The sequence below is a fragment of the Girardinichthys multiradiatus genome, chromosome 10, assembly GCF_021462225.1.
Source record: "Girardinichthys multiradiatus isolate DD_20200921_A chromosome 10, DD_fGirMul_XY1, whole genome shotgun sequence".
NCBI classification, from domain to species: Eukaryota; Metazoa; Chordata; class Actinopteri; order Cyprinodontiformes; family Goodeidae; genus Girardinichthys; species Girardinichthys multiradiatus.
The window spans coordinates 14,411,422-14,431,236 of NC_061803.1; the positions used below are offsets into that span (position 1 = coordinate 14,411,422).

The 19,815-nt window shown below is 37.9% G+C and overlaps 2 protein-coding genes across 6 annotated transcripts in view; one reads left to right on the forward strand and one right to left on the reverse strand.

Moving 5' to 3' along the window:
- Window positions 1-8,385, forward strand: part of ctbp2l (C-terminal binding protein 2, like) — a 152,819-nt gene extending 144,434 nt beyond the window's left edge. For 4 of the 5 annotated variants that reach the window (XM_047377332.1, XM_047377330.1, XM_047377328.1 and 1 more), the window contains 3 exons: window positions 3,467-3,594; window positions 3,869-3,986; window positions 6,814-8,385. In XM_047377332.1, coding sequence (XP_047233288.1) covers window positions 3,467-3,594; window positions 3,869-3,986; window positions 6,814-6,994 — 427 coding nt within the window. In that variant the 3' untranslated portion in view covers window positions 6,995-8,385. Of the gene's footprint in view, window positions 1-3,466; window positions 3,595-3,868; window positions 3,987-5,087; window positions 5,163-6,813 lie in introns of all 5 variants that reach the window. The other variant, XM_047377329.1, reaches the window with a different exon arrangement.
- A 1,075-nt stretch (window positions 8,386-9,460) lies between these two features.
- Window positions 9,461-19,815, reverse strand: part of zranb1a (zinc finger, RAN-binding domain containing 1a) — a 30,159-nt gene continuing 19,804 nt past the window's right edge. Inside the window, exons 7-10 of the mRNA XM_047377334.1 lie at window positions 19,139-19,259; window positions 13,627-13,756; window positions 12,887-13,116; window positions 9,461-10,430 (exon numbers count right to left, since the gene is read on the reverse strand). Coding sequence (XP_047233290.1) covers window positions 10,215-10,430; window positions 12,887-13,116; window positions 13,627-13,756; window positions 19,139-19,259 — 697 coding nt within the window. The 3' untranslated portion in view covers window positions 9,461-10,214. The remainder of the gene's footprint in view (window positions 10,431-12,886; window positions 13,117-13,626; window positions 13,757-19,138; window positions 19,260-19,815) is intronic.

Genomic DNA, 19,815 nt, shown 5'->3' on the forward strand with positions numbered 1-19,815 from the left:
CTGTCACTGCAGTTACAGCTGCAAGTCTATTGCTTGACACATGTACAAACTGAAACCTTTGCCCATTCTTTGAAAAATAGCTTTACACCTATTTTCTTAATTGGATTTATATGGGGTAAGAACGCTGTCAAAAACAATGTGTATGTAAAGAGGGAAATGTGTGCATATTAGTCGATAGTTGTGCATAAGTAAAATCCAAAAGAGGTATTGCATATTTTCTCTATAAGAATACAAAATAAAATGTTACAGCTTCAAGAAATTACAAATACGAAGTTCAAGTTTACAGTTGTGGTTTATTCTTTATGAATACAATATGCTATAACCGTTTGTGAATACGATTTATTTTCTATGAGAATACGAATTTACGGCACTTGTACATCACGTGACACCAAGTCACGTGATCTCAGGCTGGTTAGTGGAGCACAGAGTTAGGCCTTGGATGACGGAAAAGGGTAATGGGAGATGATTCAGTCTAAAAGGAATATTAGGAACAGAGGGGAGATAGGGGGGAAAATCAAGAGTATTATAAATAAAGTATTGTTCTTATTTTTATGAAATACAAAACTAAAACATAGAATATAGTGGGTGGAGTTATACAATGATGTACAGTAGGTGGCGGTATGCACCTCTGAGTTTGTTGCGAACCGCCAGCAGCAGAAGAAGAAGAAGCAGCAGCACTATAGCGTTAGATGACGGACCAAGAGCATATATTAACGACATTAAGACATATATAAACTTTTTAACATTACGTGGCTTTGTACCGTAGTTTCTTGCTTTATATATGTCTGTTTAGGTATGGACTTTAACCGAGCCATTCCAACACATTCATGTGCTTTGATTCTGTCAGTTTAGATGCATGACCCCTGTATTGTTTTATTAGGGGACAATCTTGTCATTATTTCACTTTCTACTACCTTTATCAAAGAACATGCAGCACATTTGTTTGTTTTTAATCGTTGAATGAAAACACAGTTTACACAGATTTTCCAGTCTTTATGTGTTATACGTGTGTAGGGAAATTGGAACAATTTGCCAAATTATATGTCAGCAGGTCAGATCTCAAAACCAGAAATCTTTATCAGCCAGGAGAACCTGATCAGTGCATTTGGAGTTTTTCATTTTAAAATTATATATGTTCACAGAAACAAGTCAAACAGCTAAATACATTAATCACAGAAAATCTTCCTATTTATGTTAAATTGTTTAATGTATTTATCAGTGATGAAGGTCAACAAATTGCTTTCCTTCTGTGAACTAAATGTTTTAATGGAAAACTTTATATGTTTACATTGTAGGAAGCTTTCATATTTTCTTTATTTATACGCCATATTAAATAGTTACTTGATTGACTTAATTGCTTTTAAACTTCATTACACCTCTTAATTTGTCATGGAAATTAAGTATGTTCCAGATTATTTTTGTGTTGCACCAATCAGACATTTTTTGGATGATATGTATTTCGGGTTTACTTTGAGGTCTGACCTTCAGATTCCAATTTTGACTGATTCAGATTTTTCAAAAGACTGTAATATTTTAAAAAGAAAAGAATCTGTTGCAGTTGTGATAGAAACAGAAGTGGTTTGAAATCCAACAAACACCGAAGGAAATTACAAGATATGTCTGTATTTACCCATCAAAGGACATTATTAAACTCTTCAAAAAGCTTTCTGTTGATTGATGCATTTGTGGACTGAAAATGGTGGGAAATTTTAGTAATTTGTGCATTGAACAGGGGGAAAAAATAGATTATTATTTTTTTCATTTTCTAGTTTTTGACCTGCTGACCACGGAAAAATTCCTCCATTTCAACCTCTGGTCATCTGATTGGTGCATCTCTACATTATTCCTTTTATAAAATAACATCTTTTGATTTGATTTAAGATCTTTTAGAATGAATATTTATTTCCAATCTTTTCCAACGCAAGGGGGCACTCGTGCTAATTTTAATGCTCCATTCGGCTGGTTTTAAACAATGTGATGCAGGTCTGAACATTAACATAATGCAGAATGCCTTTTCACCTTTTCTTTCATGAAATAAAACTGTTTAATAAGGCAGCAATGAAAACATAATTCCTTTAGCTTCAAACATATTTCAATAGATTAGAAAGAAAGTTTAAGTCAGCTTTAAAAATAACAGCCAGGCTTTGACTATCTGTTCCTGAATTTGACCTTGAATTGTTGAAGACTGCTGACCAAAACATCTCCTTTTTCCTTACAAGCTGTGAACCGTGAAGTCACTTAACTCCTGTTCTCCAGTTTTTCACCTTTTTAAAGATCCATGTTTCAGATCTCAGAGAGTAAGAGGTGCTGATGTGCCGTTCACACATCAGGGGCGGCATGGGAGTTTTTTGGATGCTGCGTGTTTCCGGCTGGCTGCACAGCTGACTGGCTGCTGCAGGGGACTGAAAGTAAACCCAGATGGATCTGGAGCTCGTGCTCCACCAACCTAATATGTCAAGGGGGGGGGTCTGTTTCATAACTTTTTCCCTGTTGTCTCAGGTTGTGATTCGCTGCCAAAATGTTGCACAAGCAGAGCAGGGAAAAGTGTTGTGAGGGCAGAAGGAGAATTAATAAAAACAGGATGTAGTATTTGGTCTTACTGGCCCTTCTAGACAAGACAAAGGCACAAACATTTTACAGGTGCATCTCATTATATTAGAACATTATCGAAAAGTTTATTCATGTATTTATCTGTTTTGTCATATTATTAAAGAAGAGTCTTTATTGGGTTTAGGTCAGGCCAGTTTGCTAGTCAGTCAACAACAGTCATACCATAGGCATTACGCAGGTACTTCTGGCAGTGTTGACATGTGACAAATCCTGCTAAAATATTAAATCAGCATCTCCAAAAAGCATGTAAGGAGAGGGAAGCATGAAGTGCTCTAAAACATCCTGGAAGACTGATGCCCTGACGTTAGACCTAATAAAACACAGTAGACCAACACCAGCAGAAGATTTGGCTCCCAAAATCATCTCTGACTGTGGAAACTTCACGCTAGACCTTAGGTGACTGAATGGCATATGCTTCAAAAACCATCTGAAGGCTGTGGTTATCCATTTTATCCAAATCTAATTTTTTGGGTCTTATATAATGTTCCAGTTTTCAGGTAAACTGAAATTTGGGTTTCATTAAACATTTTCATAAAACATAACTAAATCAGTACTTTGAATATATCGCTCTGTGTTATGAATCTATATAAAGTTTCACTTTTTGAGTTATATTACTAAAATAAGTTACCGGTAACTATTCTATGGTGATATGAAATTGAACTGTAGATTATTGATAGATTTTTCTTAGGATTCTTGATTTTAAAATGGAAAAGTAATCCAGATGCAAAAATTGTAGTGAAATAGCTCTTTAAAAAATCCAAATAATTGGAATCTTTCATAATTTAAAATTGTCAAATGGAAACTTTGTAGAAACCATGTGTGTGTGTGTGTGTGTGTGTGTGTGTGCGTGCTGCAGTTTTGCACAGGGCCAACTGAAAGACGCTCCAAATCTGATCTGCACACCTCACACAGCCTGGTACAGCGAGCAGTCATCTCTGGAGATGAGGGAGGCGGCTGCCACCGAGATCCGAAGAGCCATCACAGGTACACAGCACGTTCACAATTCCCCCTTTAACTGCCATTCGTTTACCGCAACCTCTTACTCATTAAGTCCTTTCCTTTCAGCGATGGACTTAATAGACGTCATAATTAGCTTGACCAGTTTTTCACAAAAACATCCAGACTATTAAATTATCTTCATTTGCACATGTTCAACCAACTCGTTAGCTCTTCAGCGCCATCTGGCTGCTCATTCCATCTTTTTGGTTTGATTCATTGTCAACTCTGCCTTTAACTCTGTGTGCGTTTCATTTGGAAGGACGGATTCCCGACAGTCTACGAAACTGTGTCAACAAGGAGTTTTTTGTCACCACGGCACCCTGGGGAGTCATGGAGCAACCAGGCGTTCACCCTGAGCTCAATGGCGCCGCCTACAGGTAGGAGCTGAAAGTTCTTGAGGGCAACGAATATCTTGAAGTTATGAATTGTTGTTCATTTAAGAATGAAGCTAATTTGAAACTTTATATCATTTTCTCCACAGTGAACTAATTTTATCTTTCCCAGGTGATTAGTGACTGAACAGACAATACAGTGCCTTATAAAAGTATTCACACACCTGAAACATTTCCACATTCACTTTGCACCCACAAATTTCCCCGGGTTGTCTTGGGATTTTATCTGATGGGCCAACACAAAGTAGTTCCTAATTGTGAAGTGGAAGAAAAATCTGCTTTTAAAACGGTTTGTGCTCTGCATCCTTATTTTACCCCCCCTTTACTTTTCTACCCCTAAATAAAATCCAGTGCATCCAACTGTGTTTTTCTTCTGCAGTTTGCCACAAGCCAGGGGACACAGTAAAGAATGTGCTCTGGTCAGATGAGACTAATTTAAAACTTTTTGGCTAAACTGTTTAAACTGTTGGCGGTCACCTGATTACACTTTTGCTTTGGCTGTATGTTTAGGGTGGTTGTCCTACCTAAAGGTGTTCTTTTGCAGCCTCTACCAGGTTTTCTTCCAGGATTACCCTGTATTTGGCTCCTCCCATCTAATCTGAGCATCTTCCCTGTCCCTGCTAAAAAAAAACACATCTCCACAGGATGATGCTCCCACCTCTATGTATCACTGTGGGGATGGTGTGTTCAGGGTGCAATGTTATTTTTCTACTTCACAGCGTGTTGTAAATGCCAGAAAGTTTAATTTTGTTCTCATCTGACCAGATCTCCTCCACATTTTTGTTGTCTCCTACATGGTTGCAAATGAAAAAGGCAGTTGGTTACACTAGGTTTTATTTAAGGTGCCAGATTTAAGGGGGATAGATACACAGGTGTGCCACACGTTTTGGATATTTATTTGTAAGAATCAATTAAGTTTGTGGAGTGTGATGTGACATCATGTAGAAAATTCAGGGGATATGAATTATTAGCAAGATACTGCATTATAGACCCCCAAACACATCTCAATACATGTGTGTCCATTATATCCAGTTTTGGGTTCTTTTGATCTCAGCATGTCCACCTCCGTCTCCTTCTTTCATGCAGCCAAGTGAACCAAACTCTCCAAGGTGTAACAACTGGCATCCCCCAAGACAAAATTAATGCCTAGATCAGGAGCAGGTAAATGAGATACCCTGGATGGAACCCTCTCACCTTAAATTCACCTGTGTGCCCTCCCCTACCTCTATAGTCCCTCCCAAGAACTCACTTGTTTGGTTGAACTTGGGAGTAGAACTGGATGGTATTGAATGTGGGGTTTGAATGTCCCAGTAAGCATGATCTGTAGCAGTTCGGATGGAGCCTTATCAATGGCCAGATTTTTGGTGGTTTCCTCTTTCTGGGTATTTTTTTGTTTGTTTGGGGGAACCCTCTGTTTCTTTTCTTTACGGTTTATGGGTTTTATTGTGAATTTTCTCCTAGAGCACCTTAAATAACTCCTTTCTTCCAAATATATCCCAGAGCCAAATCAGGAACTAGAAATGTTTATTTTTGTATTTCAAAAAATAGATAAAGTCCATTTAAACTGACTTCATGTTAAGTCAGTTAGTTTTCATTTTGTATATTGATTGAGGCTTGTCAAATATGAGCGTTAGTTATTTAGTCCCACAAAAATGAATGAAATTTATAATACAGAACACTTGGTAATAAGAGCTTGAATGATCTTAAAAGTAATATGAAGTAGTATGTAAAATAATTAAAAGAAAAAAAGTTAATAAAACCAAAGAAAATACAGATGCTTTCCAAATCTGTCCATTAAAACAGAAGTGGAGGAGCTAGAAGACCAACTACAAAATAAAGTCTGTATGGAAAAGTATTGTGTCAAATTCTATTGCACTTTGCAATTCCAGATTGTCTAATAACAGTTAAAAACCCCATTGGGGGATTTAATAACCAGCTAAAAGTTGAATAAACATGGCCAGGCATTCAGCGCCACCTAGTGAATCTTTGTACTGGTGGATTTTTTGAGAGAGCCTTATAGGGCACTTCTTAAGTTTAAATAAAAATAATTAAACTTTTTGATTACAAAGTGAAATGACCAGTTGACAAACTTGACCTTAGTACACAGTCTACTGTGTTACGACCTCCTGTTTTCAAGATGGATTTTTTTCTGCTAAAAATAGGAGCAATTAACCTAGAATTTTATACTAATTTCTTCCTTCTGTTGTAGCAAGTGCATACCGTTACAAACCTACTGAAAACAATTAGCCATGGATGTTAGCATTAGCATTCCCACTCGGTTCAGAATTCAATGCAAAGATCCTCTTTCTAAAACTGTGTTGTACAAACTCTCCACAGTACTTTTACTCAGGAGAAAAGTCTAAGTACTGCAGGTCAATGATATAAACACATATAAGGTACATTTTTTGGTCACAAGTTTCCCAATATTTATTATATTCAGTTTAAAATCATACTAGAATCTTACTAAACTTTTAACAGTATTTCATTTAAACTGAGATAGCAACAGAATAAGTCATCTTAAATGGTTAGACAATTTGTAAATAAATATAACAACTTTTTTTTAGCACTTCTTCACAAATTACTTTTTAATTAATCGTCATTTAAGGATTTTTGTAGCTTTACCTAATTCTGGTTCTTCCAAAAGTCTAACTCCTATTTAACCGAATGCTTAAGAGGAACATCAAATAAAAACTTGTAAATGAGTTCCTGAAGAGGCTCCTGTGGTGGAAAAGAGACAGAAGGATCTATAGATGTGTGCAGAAAATCCAGATTTTTGTGTACACTGCAATAACTTATGATTCTCTACTGCCAGATACCCTCCTGGTGTTGTTGGAGTGGCTCCAGGCGGCCTCCCGGGGGCGTTAGAGGGCATGGTGCCCGGTGGGGTCCCAATTGCCCACACTCTGCCCTCTGGTACACACCCTTCCCAGGCCCCGTCACCCAACCAGCCCTCCAAACACGGAGAAACCAGAGAGCACCTGACCGAGCAATAGCAGAAGGGATCCGAGCAGCGCACATCTCACCTGACCGACGCTCCGAAAACCAACCGATCACGAAGCAAACAGACCAACCTGGGGACCAAGAGACAGTGAAAAACACAAAGCGGCTGCCTGTTGAAACCAGCCTGGAAACGGGAACTAAGGAAGTGTTACGGGGAAATTTGTACTTTTGAAATTTCGGTTTTTACTCTGTCTTTTTGAGTTCTGTACTGACTTTACTCTTTGATTATGTTTTTGGGGTTTATTTTTCTCCTCCACCTTCGGGACATGCCTATGATTGTGGACACAGAGTCCAGTGTTTTTAGTGCTCCAGGATTACCTGATGAGACTCTGTCCAGACCACCCTATACACATCAGAGCTCATGGGCTCATGTAGGCCCACTTCTCAGAAACACCAAGGGAAAGAACCGAAAAAAAACACCATCCTATGCTACTGGACCTCATTCATCTTCCTCCTGATCTCCCAACACCTTTCCAAGCCCTCTTTTTTGTAACAAGTGAGTTGTTTAGACCCCCCGCCCCCCATTTAAGCCTAAAATAATTATTTTGTTTTCTATCATTTAGTGTGAATGATTAAGAATTTATCAACATATATCTATTTATCATTCATTAAATAAACATGAGATTTCTCATCAATTCTAATAATCTAGAGTGATTTTTAAACCCTTTCCTGGCAGCATTTTGCAGCTGCAATATCATCATCACCACTAGAGGTCACTTTTAAACATGCTTTAAGTTATATACAGAGGTGTGCAGCTACCTCGGTTTTTAAAGAAAGGACCTGCAAGTAACTACCATCAATGATCATTCAGGTCGCTCTCATCTCCGAGCATATTAACTGCTGGCAGGAAAGGGTTAAAGTACACTTCAGTTCATAATAACTCAGGAAAAACACTTTTCGCAGATTTTCTTCCCATTAAATTTTCATCGCTTGAGTTCGGGGGAAAACGGAAAAAAAAAAAAAAAAAAGGTGAAGACTAATCTGGTTAGTCTGAATATGTTCTCTCCTCCATCATCCTCTTCATTGTGGTATTTTTCTATACAAGGTGCATCATACGTTTTTGGTGTTTAAGAGTTTTGAGGAGTCCTGTTAGATTTGTATTGCCTAGTTAAATGTTCCTATAATCATAGTCCTATGTGATCCATCCTCTCTCTCCTCCCTCCTTATGGTTTCTTTGTTTTATTCAAGGCCAGGTTCTTTGGGGGAGGGGGGGTCATCCTGTACTCTGTAAGAGCAATAGCTGAAACTCCTTAGTGTCCTGACAATAGCGGAAGAGGCAGCCAGCAGTATGTTTTTGTTTTTAGTGTGAGTATTTGTATTTGTTTCTTGTACAAGGTGAACATTTAGCATTCAGTACAGTTCAAATAAAGAGATGATTCAGAGATTCAGTTGTCTGCTACTTGATTCTGATCTTTAGGTGTGACTTCAAAAGACGTCTTCCAGGACCTAATCAAATAAACTCCAAATTATTTTAAATATATCATGGGTATGATGGGTATTTCTTGAAAAGAATTGGGGGGAAAAAACAACTCCCAAAACTTTCATTTCTCATTATACAGATGTTTTGGGACACAACCAGTATGTTCTACAAACGTACAGGTCAATTTCTGTAATGTTACCAGATCTTCAATTCAATTCAAAGTTACTTTATTGATCCCGGAGGGGAAATTAGGAGCTAGATTAAAACTTAGAGGTTACCCTTCTCAAACATTTTAGAAACGGTGTTGGAAACGTAGGCACCTGTGTCATTTCTTTCTCTGTGATCAGCAATGATGCATAATGGAGTCTTTATAATCATGAACTTACAAACCGAAACGTTATCCAAATTAAACTGTCCCCTTTTAATGTCAGGAACAGAAGTACCTGTGCTTCTTACTCCATAGTCTAAATGTAGACACTAATACTGCAGAATACAGTCGTATTTTCTCGCAACTCACAGGTTACTTTCTGAGACCAAACTAGATTCTGGGAATCTAAGCATCTGTGTTTATTTCTCCATACACTAAATGTATTCACTTATGATCAATAATACAGTCCATGTCATATAAACTTGCAGGTTGTTTTTTGACCATTCCAAAAACTTACAAGTTGCTTTTTGCAACTTTTTGGCTTGTTTCTCCCCGTACTCTAAAGATAGTCAATAACTGTTCTTTCAACATTTGTCTTCCTTACCAGTACTAGTATTAAAAAGAAATTAAATATCACCTAAAATGTACAAGAGATCTAAATTCAGTCCATATAATGGACATTGATATTCATAAAAGTGGGAAAGGGAAATTTGTTAACTTGTCTTAGAAAATCATTACATAATTTACAGTTCCTTGGTTTTAGGAATTATTTGGATCTTTTCTTCTTTTCTAACATCTAAGACGTTATATCTACTTTAACATGTCTTAAGATTTCCAACCAGTTCATCTCTCAAATCAAACAGGAAGAAAAAAAGAAAAAAACAAATGAAGTGGATGCAAGTGAGTTAAATTTAATACTAATGCTCTCCACAGAAGAGGCAGAGTGTTTGGTTATCTCTTTTCCCCACCGGCGTCGCCACCGCTCACTCTTCAAACACAAACATGAGCTATGAGTTGTACATAAAAATGACAGCAAACTTGAATGTCGTCCTCCCGACCTTCCGCTGACAAAATGTAGGTTTCATCTGTGCAAAATAAAATACTTCAAGACAAAGTGAATCAAACAAAACTAGAAAAAAAAAAAAATGGTGAGCAACTAAAAGCAGGGTGTTTGAAATAAATAAATCTTGCATCAAAAGGGGGGGATTGCAGCTAGATAAGCAATCAGAGAAACAAATGTTATTTAACCACTGAGAAAATTAGCATTCTCTTCATCTTCACAAAATTTCTTCCAGGCAAGTGTGTAGATGAAAATCCTAATCCATTGCAGTTTGGGGAACACTTTCATACAGTATATTTTCAGACTTTCTTTTTTTTTTTTTAGCTCTTTGTGATCACTAGGTAACAAATGGGGGAAAAAATGTAAGCCCTGGAAGGTAAACTAAGAAGGATTTAGGTGCTTTTCTGGGAGAAGTCTTCAGAATTGATGATGCTGGTACGTTCTCTACTACAGAGCTCATGAAAATCATGCAGTATTACAGAGAAGGAGCATACATTGCGGGAAAAAAAAGAATTAGAGGGCCAAGTCCTCTCACCCAGAGTCTACAATGTCCATTTCAAAGAAGTACAAGTTTCAACTGTCTTCTCACTCATCTTCGTCGTCGTCCTCCTCGCCGTCAGAAAGAGAGGTGCAGGGGCGGATCTGGCGGTATCTGTCCAGCCACTTCTCCACCATCTGGGTGACCAGGGGGTGGTTACGGCGGCGGGAGCTTTTCTGCATGGCGACCAAGAGGCCTCCGTCAGTCACGCAGCAGTCCAGCCACTCCCTCAGCAGTTTCTCCTGCTGCTCCTCGTTGCCCATCTGGTTGCAAGCAAACCACATCATAGTACTTAAATACTTGAACATAAACCAACTTCAGACTATCAAGATTCCCCAAAGTCTTCTTGTGCTTTTTTCCTTTTTTCTTTTACTAATTTTTCATTTCATTGGAGTAGAAAGTAATTGAAAAAAAAAAACTTTCACTTACATTGGTCAACAATGATATCTTTACTCTGGCAATACATGCAGAGCCTTGCAAACGTATTTGAACCTGTTGAGCTTCTCTCATTTTGTGACATTACACACAAACTACAATGTATTTAATTGGGATTTTATGTTGTAAACCAACAAAGTAACAAATCATTTCAAAGTGGTTAGACAAAAAAGGTTTTTTATTTTTTTACGATATAAAATCTGAAAATAATGGAGCGCATTTTTATTCATTCCTCTTAAATCCAGTGCAACCAACTGCATTTCAAACTCAAATTAGTAAACAGACTCCATCTGTGTGTAACCTGGTAAGGCAAAGGCTGGTTCTGTTAAACTGTTCACTCAGAGCAGCTAAACACAAATGCACACCATTTTGTTTTTCTAAAGCATTGGAGAAACATGTATCCTTATCCTTTCACTTCATTTAAATGTGCCCTACTTTGTTTGGTCTATAACATAAAATCCCAATAAAATACATTGCGGTTTGTGGATGTAACGGATGTGAAACAGTTAAAGAGCTATGCATACTTCTGGAAGGCACTGTAAATGTACTTCGGTTGTAGAAAAAAAAAATGATGGCTTGTTAAAAGTAAGCGTGAACTGGTAGATGTGCACACAGTTGACCGCTAAATCCAACCGCAATAGTCTATTTTGTTTGTCAGAAGAGATGACTTTGACCTAACAATTACAGATGTTCATTCCTGAATGTCACAACTCAATTTAAAGTTCCTCAGCTAATGAAAAAAAGGCTTTTTATATTTAAATTAACAGAAAATGTTTTAAATGCATTTGTGCAAAAAACTTCACCACCCTGACAATACAATTTCAATGAGGTGATGATTGATGTCACATTTAAGTGAAACTGCATTATTATACAGTTCTGGTAAGACGTTTACATACATTCATCATCAACATTAATGCGGTAATAGCATTACCGGTTTCGTAAGTCAGTCTAATAACCAGTATTTAAAAAGTGAGCAAGACAAGATCAAAACTAAATTATTCAAAGACTGTCAAAAGCTTAAAAAAAAAAATGAATAGATCAACTAATCAAAAAAATTTAAAAAAAAATATAAAAAAGTCATGTGAAGCATCAATATGTGCTGGAAGCTAAAATTTGCTAAACTAAAAACAAGAATTGGACAATATTGTTAATTGTTATTGGATTTTCACCAGTCCACACAAGCGCAAATCTATACACCCAACTAATATTTGGTTCATCTTCCTTAGCAGGTTGCAGAGAAACTGTTTATTGCCATAACCAAGCTTCTTAAAGCTGGTTCAGTCAAGGTGAGGGTTTCAAACATAACTATCTGTTATCAGGCACGGTGTTAACATGATCATGCTAAGGGCCTCATTAGATTACAAGTGGTACTGGTCCACTGCACAAAGGGGATGGAAAAATATAGGAGGATCATGTCAAAATTAGCAACAGGCACAATAGACTTAAAATTAATCATTTATTTTGTAGACCTTATTGTGATGATGATAACAGTCAAGATAAGAACTTAAATTTTGTGTATTTTTGGCAAGAAAAAAAAACTAACCATTTTAAGTCAGAAAAAAAACTTCACCTTATCAGCTCCATTTAGAAGTACTGCTGTATAGAACATATTTGAATTAAATCATTTTTAAACAAACAACCTTTATTGATGAGTTCATGGAATCAACAACTGAAAAAGTGTTTAAACAATAAAAGCAACAATCCAAATCATACTGTGTTTGGGGTCTGCAAACATCCAATTCTTCCATATCGCTTCATTTTAAACAGCTAGATGATAGAAATTTGGGTGTCAAGGATCCCGAAACAGAGTTCAAAACAAGTATTGGAATGGATAAAGCAGGCTGTCCCCGACCTCATCACAACAGAATCTCTATGGACTGAGTGTAAAAGTGTGTTCTGTGCCAGGAAAACTATTTTGAATAATCTTTACTAATCTTGATAAGAACAACAATTATACTAGAAGCTTGTTGATGGCCATAAAAATGTGTAGTTCCTCTGCAGCTTGCTAAGGGACATTTATTCAAATATTAGTGGGATGTATTTATAGTTATCAGCCTATTTTAATGATGAAAAACATGCACAAAAATTCTGTTTGCACTCGTTTCTATGACAATATGTTACGAAATGATTTCATCCTTTTCAAAAAACTAAGGAAAAAGAGAGAGCGTAAAATTCAGACCCGAACTGTAACAAATAAATACTAAATCAAACCAAACAATTATTAGCCTTTAGGGAGAGAGAAAATATAATATTTGCAGATGCTCAGGGTAATATTAATGCCCACCTCCTGAGCAGACAGAAAGTGAATGTGAAGCAGCTTCCTCTCGCTGTCCACTAGCGGCAAAAAGGTGACCGTGACATCGTCGTCAGTATTGAGGTTGGCACCTGCACCACGATTGTCATAACCATCATTCTCCATGGCCACCAGGGCGGAGAAGTGTCCCCGTGTGTAGCCCAGGGCAATGGGGCTCTTCCAGCAGAAGCTCTGTTCCCATAACAGAGGCAGGTACACACCTGAGGACACAAAAATCAGTCAGACAAGCTGGGATGGACTGAACCCAGCAACCCTGCTGGCCCCTGCAAGAAACAGGCTGTCCTACTGTTCAATTTATTTTTAACTGTGTGTGAGTCAGCAGGAACAAAGCACTAGGTCTGGTCTGACATCAGAAGTTTTTCAGCTGACTAGAAACAAATGGTGGATTGTTAGCTGAGAAGTGCCTCAGATCAGACTGAGACTTCCGTCAGGGCCCTTACCGCTGTACAGCTCAGCAATATCCTTACAAGTTGAGGTTTTCAATCAGTTATACCTGTATACCCTCTGGTTTTCATACAAAAATACATTTTCCTGCTAAATTATAATGATCTAAAACAGGTCCTTTTATCTCAAGAGGGAGAATTTATCAGCATTTAACACAAAAAAACATTAAACAGAAAGCATAAGAAACTTAGATTTATTTTAGTGACAAAAATACTAAATGCAGTTTTTTCTCCAAGCTTCAACTAAAACCAGGACTATAACTGCACCTTGAAAGCGAGTGTATCCCAAGGTTTCCCCACGGAAACTTTTGTAGTATTTCACTCCGTAGACTATGATGGGTCTCCGAAGAATGTGCGCGAGAACAAAAATGTGGGTCTGCTCCAGGCTGGCCCCAGGCTGAAGGAAAGCAAAAGAGACATTATTTAATCTCCTACACAAACTAGAGATGCACCACTCAAAGATTTGTGGCCTCGTCTTCTGGATATTTGCAGTGAGTTATTTTTATTAGAAGTGGTGAAAATATTTCGGTACTGTATACCTGAGAAACCGCTGTAAAGAGGGTTTTAGTATTTAAGGATTCCAACACATTTTCCCAAGGCGATACTTTTCAATTCAATTCAAAAATACTTTATTAATCCCAAAGGGAAATTAAATGTTGTTGTAGCTCATTCTTAATATAGCTTAATAGCTTAATTCTAGAATTGCGCCGCTCAAGGTGGCAGCAGGTTGGAGTAGCTCTGTTACTTTTGATTATGATTTATTCTTTTTTGGGAACTATTCCTCTTGTGGTGGATACAGTTGATTTTTTTTGGATGACTGTCCACTCCAGTGTCGGATGCTGTGCAGCTTGGAGGATTTTTCTTAATACTTTCTATGCATCCTCTTCATGAAACTGTCCTACAACAACAGAGTGTCTTCAGTCAGAGGCTTCTTCAGATCTGCTGTAAGACGGAGCGCTACAGGAGATCCTTCCTGCCCACAGCCATCAGCATCTACAACGGTTCTTTGAGGAAACCTTCATAATATGAGCTATAACAACATTTAATTTCCCTTTGGGATTAATAAAGTATTTTTGAATTGAATTGAATTATGAGGGTTTCGTCAAAGAGCCGTTGTAGATGCTGATGGCTGTGGGCAGGAAGGATCTCCTGTAGCGCTCCGTCTTACAGCAGATCTGATTTTCCAACCAGACTGTAAGATTGGATGGATGGTTTGAAGGATAAACTGACTGATGAATGGACCAATCTAATAACAGATGAATAAATACAACACTTCAAAGTGATTTGTAAAACCACGGATAAAAAAAAAATACATCGATTGGAGCAACTTAAGAGTTTCTGATATTTATATAGACAATGGGACAAATATTAAAGTCTATAAGTACAAGCATTTTCCCATACCATTGTCTTTTCTCAACCTTATCCTGACATGGAAAATAGGTCAAATCAAATTCCATATTTTCCCAACACTATAGGAACCCTGATATTAAAACAAAGACTGAATATTGATGGAGATAATATTTTGAACCCTTTAGCATCTTGTATTAGCGATTAGCGCAGTTTGCCAGGCAAATTTTACTAAAACAGCAGTTGCCTTGTGTACTCGACAAGGCTGCCTATATTTCCAAATCCAGCATGTTCTATAACAGGAAGGCAAAAGCTCTAAAGGATAAACAAAGAAAACTTAAGCCGTGCTCCGTTCATTCTTCCTGTTATCTGCTGAAACTAGCAGTCTGAACACACCACAAACATGTCAACATGATTTTCTTTTAAATAGCTTCCTAAATCTCCATGCTTCTTCTTCAAAAACACCACCTTACTGATACTGACTACAGCCAACGTTGACTCAGTATTAACATTCCCACTGAAGAGTGGTGCTGTTCTGCGATCTGCTTCATTATGGTACATTAAATTACCAAAAAAGGGTTGGATTTCTGAGTTCCCAATAAGTCAGTCTCTGGCAATAAAGCCTAAAAATGGCAGTTTCCTGCTATTTGAGTTCTTGGTGCATCTATAATACAAAGTAAACAACTTGGTGTTAAGTCAGGAAACAAAACTGTTTAAATCTATTCCCCTCAGCAGATATGGAGACAACAGCAACAGACGGTGTATTTATAACATTCTAAATTTAAATATGGTCATAATTTGTTTATAGAAATATTTCATAAACATCAATACAAATTAACCTCGTGTGTCACAGTTTCATGATCACCAAAATAAAAAATCTCTTTATTTTTTCCCTGTATAACACTAGGAGAAGAGGCAAAACATGGCAAATGTCCTAAATAAAATCAAGACATGCTACTGTAAATTTGATAAGGGTAACTTAGCGCAGTAGATCATGATCATCACTGAACCGTGTCTAAATCTCATGTACAGAGAGTTCTGTACACGAGACTAGAAGGGTAAAGTTATATATAAATGCAACTTGGTGAAAAAGGCCAGCAGTATTTTACAGCAGCACAGCAGCTCTGACTCTGCCTGCACGCCAGTCTCTAACCTGCTCAGGTTGCATTTGTACTAACTAAATAAGCAGAAAGCATATTATGCATCTACTTTCAAATATACACAATAATCTACATCAGAAAGCTTCAAAGGAAACGTATGAGGTGAGATATGAAAAAATGCCATCATGAATCATACGTCTGGCACTTTCAGCCTGGATGAGGGACATCTAATCAAAGCTTCTGCTATGTTTATTTATACTGTCAGTGTCGAGGCTCAGCTAACCCCTTAAGTCACGTGCTGAGAAGTAGTTCAGCTGTCAATCTGCCGCTACATTCCTTACAACTCCCTATTTAGTACAGTTGAATACTGTTGCTGGAGCATGTGATGAATATGTAGGATCACTCTATATCTTCTTAGACTGAAACTTTCCAAACATTGAGAGGGTCATATGTTTCCTTCTGCAATGCCTTGAAAAAGTATCAATATCCCTTTAAACACGAGGACTCCCAGAATTCTAACACTACCAGAACTCCCAAGCCCGTCAATTTGATGGGGAGGATTCTGGATGCGAGGGCAGTGATGACGTCATCGCATTACAAGCAGTCAGAATGCTACAGGTTTTATTGCACGCTGTAAAATAATGGTTTTAACAAGAATTAATAATAGTATTTGATCAAAACCTATTATGTTTTATTATTATTTATAAATAGTACTGAAAAATAATAGAGTAGTGGGTACATTTTAAAAAAAAGCTTTACTAATCAGACCAAAAGCTGGACAGCTCCATGTTACGCCCCCCTTTCACTCCGCGGACATAAACTAGTGCTAAAAATGCCTTCAGCTCATCCACATTCATGTCCGAGGAGGAACAATCTCCTAAAACTCTGCGGGCCTCAGCCACCCTGCAGCCCTGAACATGGATAATCATTTCGGCGTCCACCAATCAGAGGAACGCGGTCTGGGCATCTTGGATCTGGCGCTCTGTCAACGCGTTCTGGCTCTGACCCCTCCTCTACTTTCTTCCTCCCCTACCACTGCCCACACAGTCCCATCCTTTCCTTACTCCTCCTCCCTCCCAGGTGTCTGCTCGTCTTCCGATGAAAACGCTGTAAAGCGCAAAATAGATTGTTGTTACTGAGCTACTATATCTATGACCTAACTTATTGTTTATTTCTTTGTTCATTATCAGTACCTTGATTTGTAGTTTCTCTCCTGCCAATGAGCTGGATTGCTGGGTTTATAGCTGGGCACTGGGCACCGGCTCGTCTCCCTGTGTCTGAACCTGCACTGATTATGGCACTGTTGCTATAGTTTATATATTATTAGTTTACTAATCTGTAAACTATAGCCTAAAATGGTAAAATCGTTACATAGGCTAGTCTTTGACTACCTTGAAATAATGCGCCACAACCTCCTGCTAACGGGACAACTCGTGTTTTTTAGCTGGGGGAGGCTCACTCTCTGACCCGCTGACACTGGAACTGAATGCTGACCAGAATCCCTCTCGACACCAGAATCACAATCATGTAATTTTTGAAGCATTTCCAATGCCTCTTGAGCAGAAAATATCCTTCTGGAAGCCATTTGTAGGACGCCAACAATCTGACTGTGTTCTAGAGTGGCGGTTGCTAGGCATCCGCCGCAGGAAAAAAATATCAATGTAAATAATAGGGCCGTCAAAATAGCGGCTGTAGTAGTTAGAGGTAGAAATACTTAGATATTTTATTTACTTTATTTAAGTAAATAATAATAATAATAATTATTTATTATTATTTAAGACATACACGAGACACTGGTTTAAAAAAAGTCAGGATGCCAGGAAGATAAGAGTTTTAATAAACCAGAGTTATGGCATGTCAAACTTTCAAAACCGTCAAATTGATGCCCCTGGGAGTTCTAGAGTTAACTTTCCGACATTTTGTTGTTAGGTTACAACCACAGACCTGAATGGATTTTATATGATTAACACGATGTAGCAAACAACTATAAAGTGGAATAAAAAAGAATCATGGTTTTAAATTATTTATTAAATATCTCATTTATGCGTTTATATTCAGCAAATAAGTCAATACTTAGTAGAACCACATTTTGTGTCAATTATTTGCTGCCTGTCTTTCAGGATATGCCTCTACCTGCTTTCCAGAAGCAGACACCGAAATGTTTGCACATTTTTAATTGCAGAGCAGACATTTTGTTATATTGAATAAAAAGCAGCTGAACGGCAAATTATGTTACAATAGAAAGCTATGACATAGATTCTCATGTGGCTTTAGGTCTGGACTTTAACTGGGCCATACCAAATAGGCTTTGACCTAAAACCATCCATTGGAGGTTTGACTTTAAGTCGTTTTAGCCTCTAAGAAGTTTTCTTCCAGTATTTCCCAACATCTGTCTTCCCATCAACTCTAAACAACTTTCCTGCCTTTGCTGAAGAAAGCATTCCAACATGTTTCATAGTGGCAATGGTGTCTTCAGGGTGATGACCAATGTTTTCTACCACATAGTGTTTTGTATGCAGGCCAAGGTGAGGGTTATGAAATTAATAATTTTGGTCTAATCTGACCGGAGCAACATGATTGTTGGGCCCCCTAAATGGCTTGTGATGTACCGAAAACAGGACTTCTTAAGATCTTCCTCTTGCAGCTCTTCTAAAAAAAGCTAGGTGTATAATTGTTAGTTGTCCTGTCAACGGTTTTTCCCAGCTGAGCTGTGGATCTATGCAGCATTTCCAGAGTTACCCTGGGTCCTTTGGCTGCTTCTCCAATAAATGCCCTCCTTGCCCAGCCTGTCGGTTCAGGTAAACAGCCATGTCTTGGTAGCTTTGCAACTATACTCTAGTTTCAGAAAAGACACTGAAAAGAACTCAGATACTCTATGCTTGGGTTAATTTTAAGACCTTATCCCTGAGCCGACTGCTGTGTTCATTGGTCCTCATGATGCGGTTTGTTCACTAATGTTCTCCAACAAGCCTCTGTGGTCTTAACAGGACAGTTGAATTTATACTGAGATTACATTACACACAGGTGGACTCTAATTAGGTGACTCCTGAAGACAACTGGTTGCACTGGATTTTACTTAGGGGTATGCAATTAAAGGGGGTGTGAATACATATGCAAACCACAGTCTCATGTTCTCCTTTGTATTCTTTTTCTTTCCACCTCAATTATGTGCTAATCTATCACATCAAATGCCAACAAAATATAGTTTCTGGTTGACTGGTATTCAAATGAGGAAAAGTTCAAAGAGTGAATACTTTGCAGGGCATGGTATATAAATTCTGGTCTTTTTATATATGTTTTTGGAAAAATCAGTTCTATAAGAGAATAATTACCTGGCTGGCCAATGACAGGATGAACGCCCAGTCCTCTTGCCACTGCTCTTCTCTCAGGGAGAAATGTAAACCGAAACTCTGCGAGTACCAAGACTCCCACTCCTTCCAACGACTGTAAAACCTATAAGATACGTAGGAAAAAAAAAGGTTACACTACATTTGCTCTTTATTTGAACCAAACAAGGTCCTGCTTACCAATTAAATCTTTCCACAGTGTACCAACAGCAACCACACTTTCACAGCCGAAAGTTGTGATTAGACTCAAAAACACAGTTGTGCACATAATTTATGCTATATAAATTAAAAAGGCACATTGGTTCAACCTCTTCCTAAGTAATCAAACCTTTATCTATACGGGTCTGGGGTGTATGTAAATATCCTCAAGCAAGAGATAAACCAACATCGGGCCAGCAAGTCAAATTATCCCAAAGGATTCACTGCCAATGTATAGTCAGTTAGTAAACACAGCATATATGATCACACTAAAAACAACAGTCTCTGATGTGGTGGAAGAAGATTAAAGTATTTTTCAGTAACAATGAGGTATTTCAAATAATGTCAGCCACTTAGAAGAAAACTGTATGTCTGGAGTTCATTCAGACTGGGAGAGAAAGATCTTCAGTAGACACCAGAAAGGCTCAACAGAGCATAGTCTGTCATACAACATTTAGGATTTG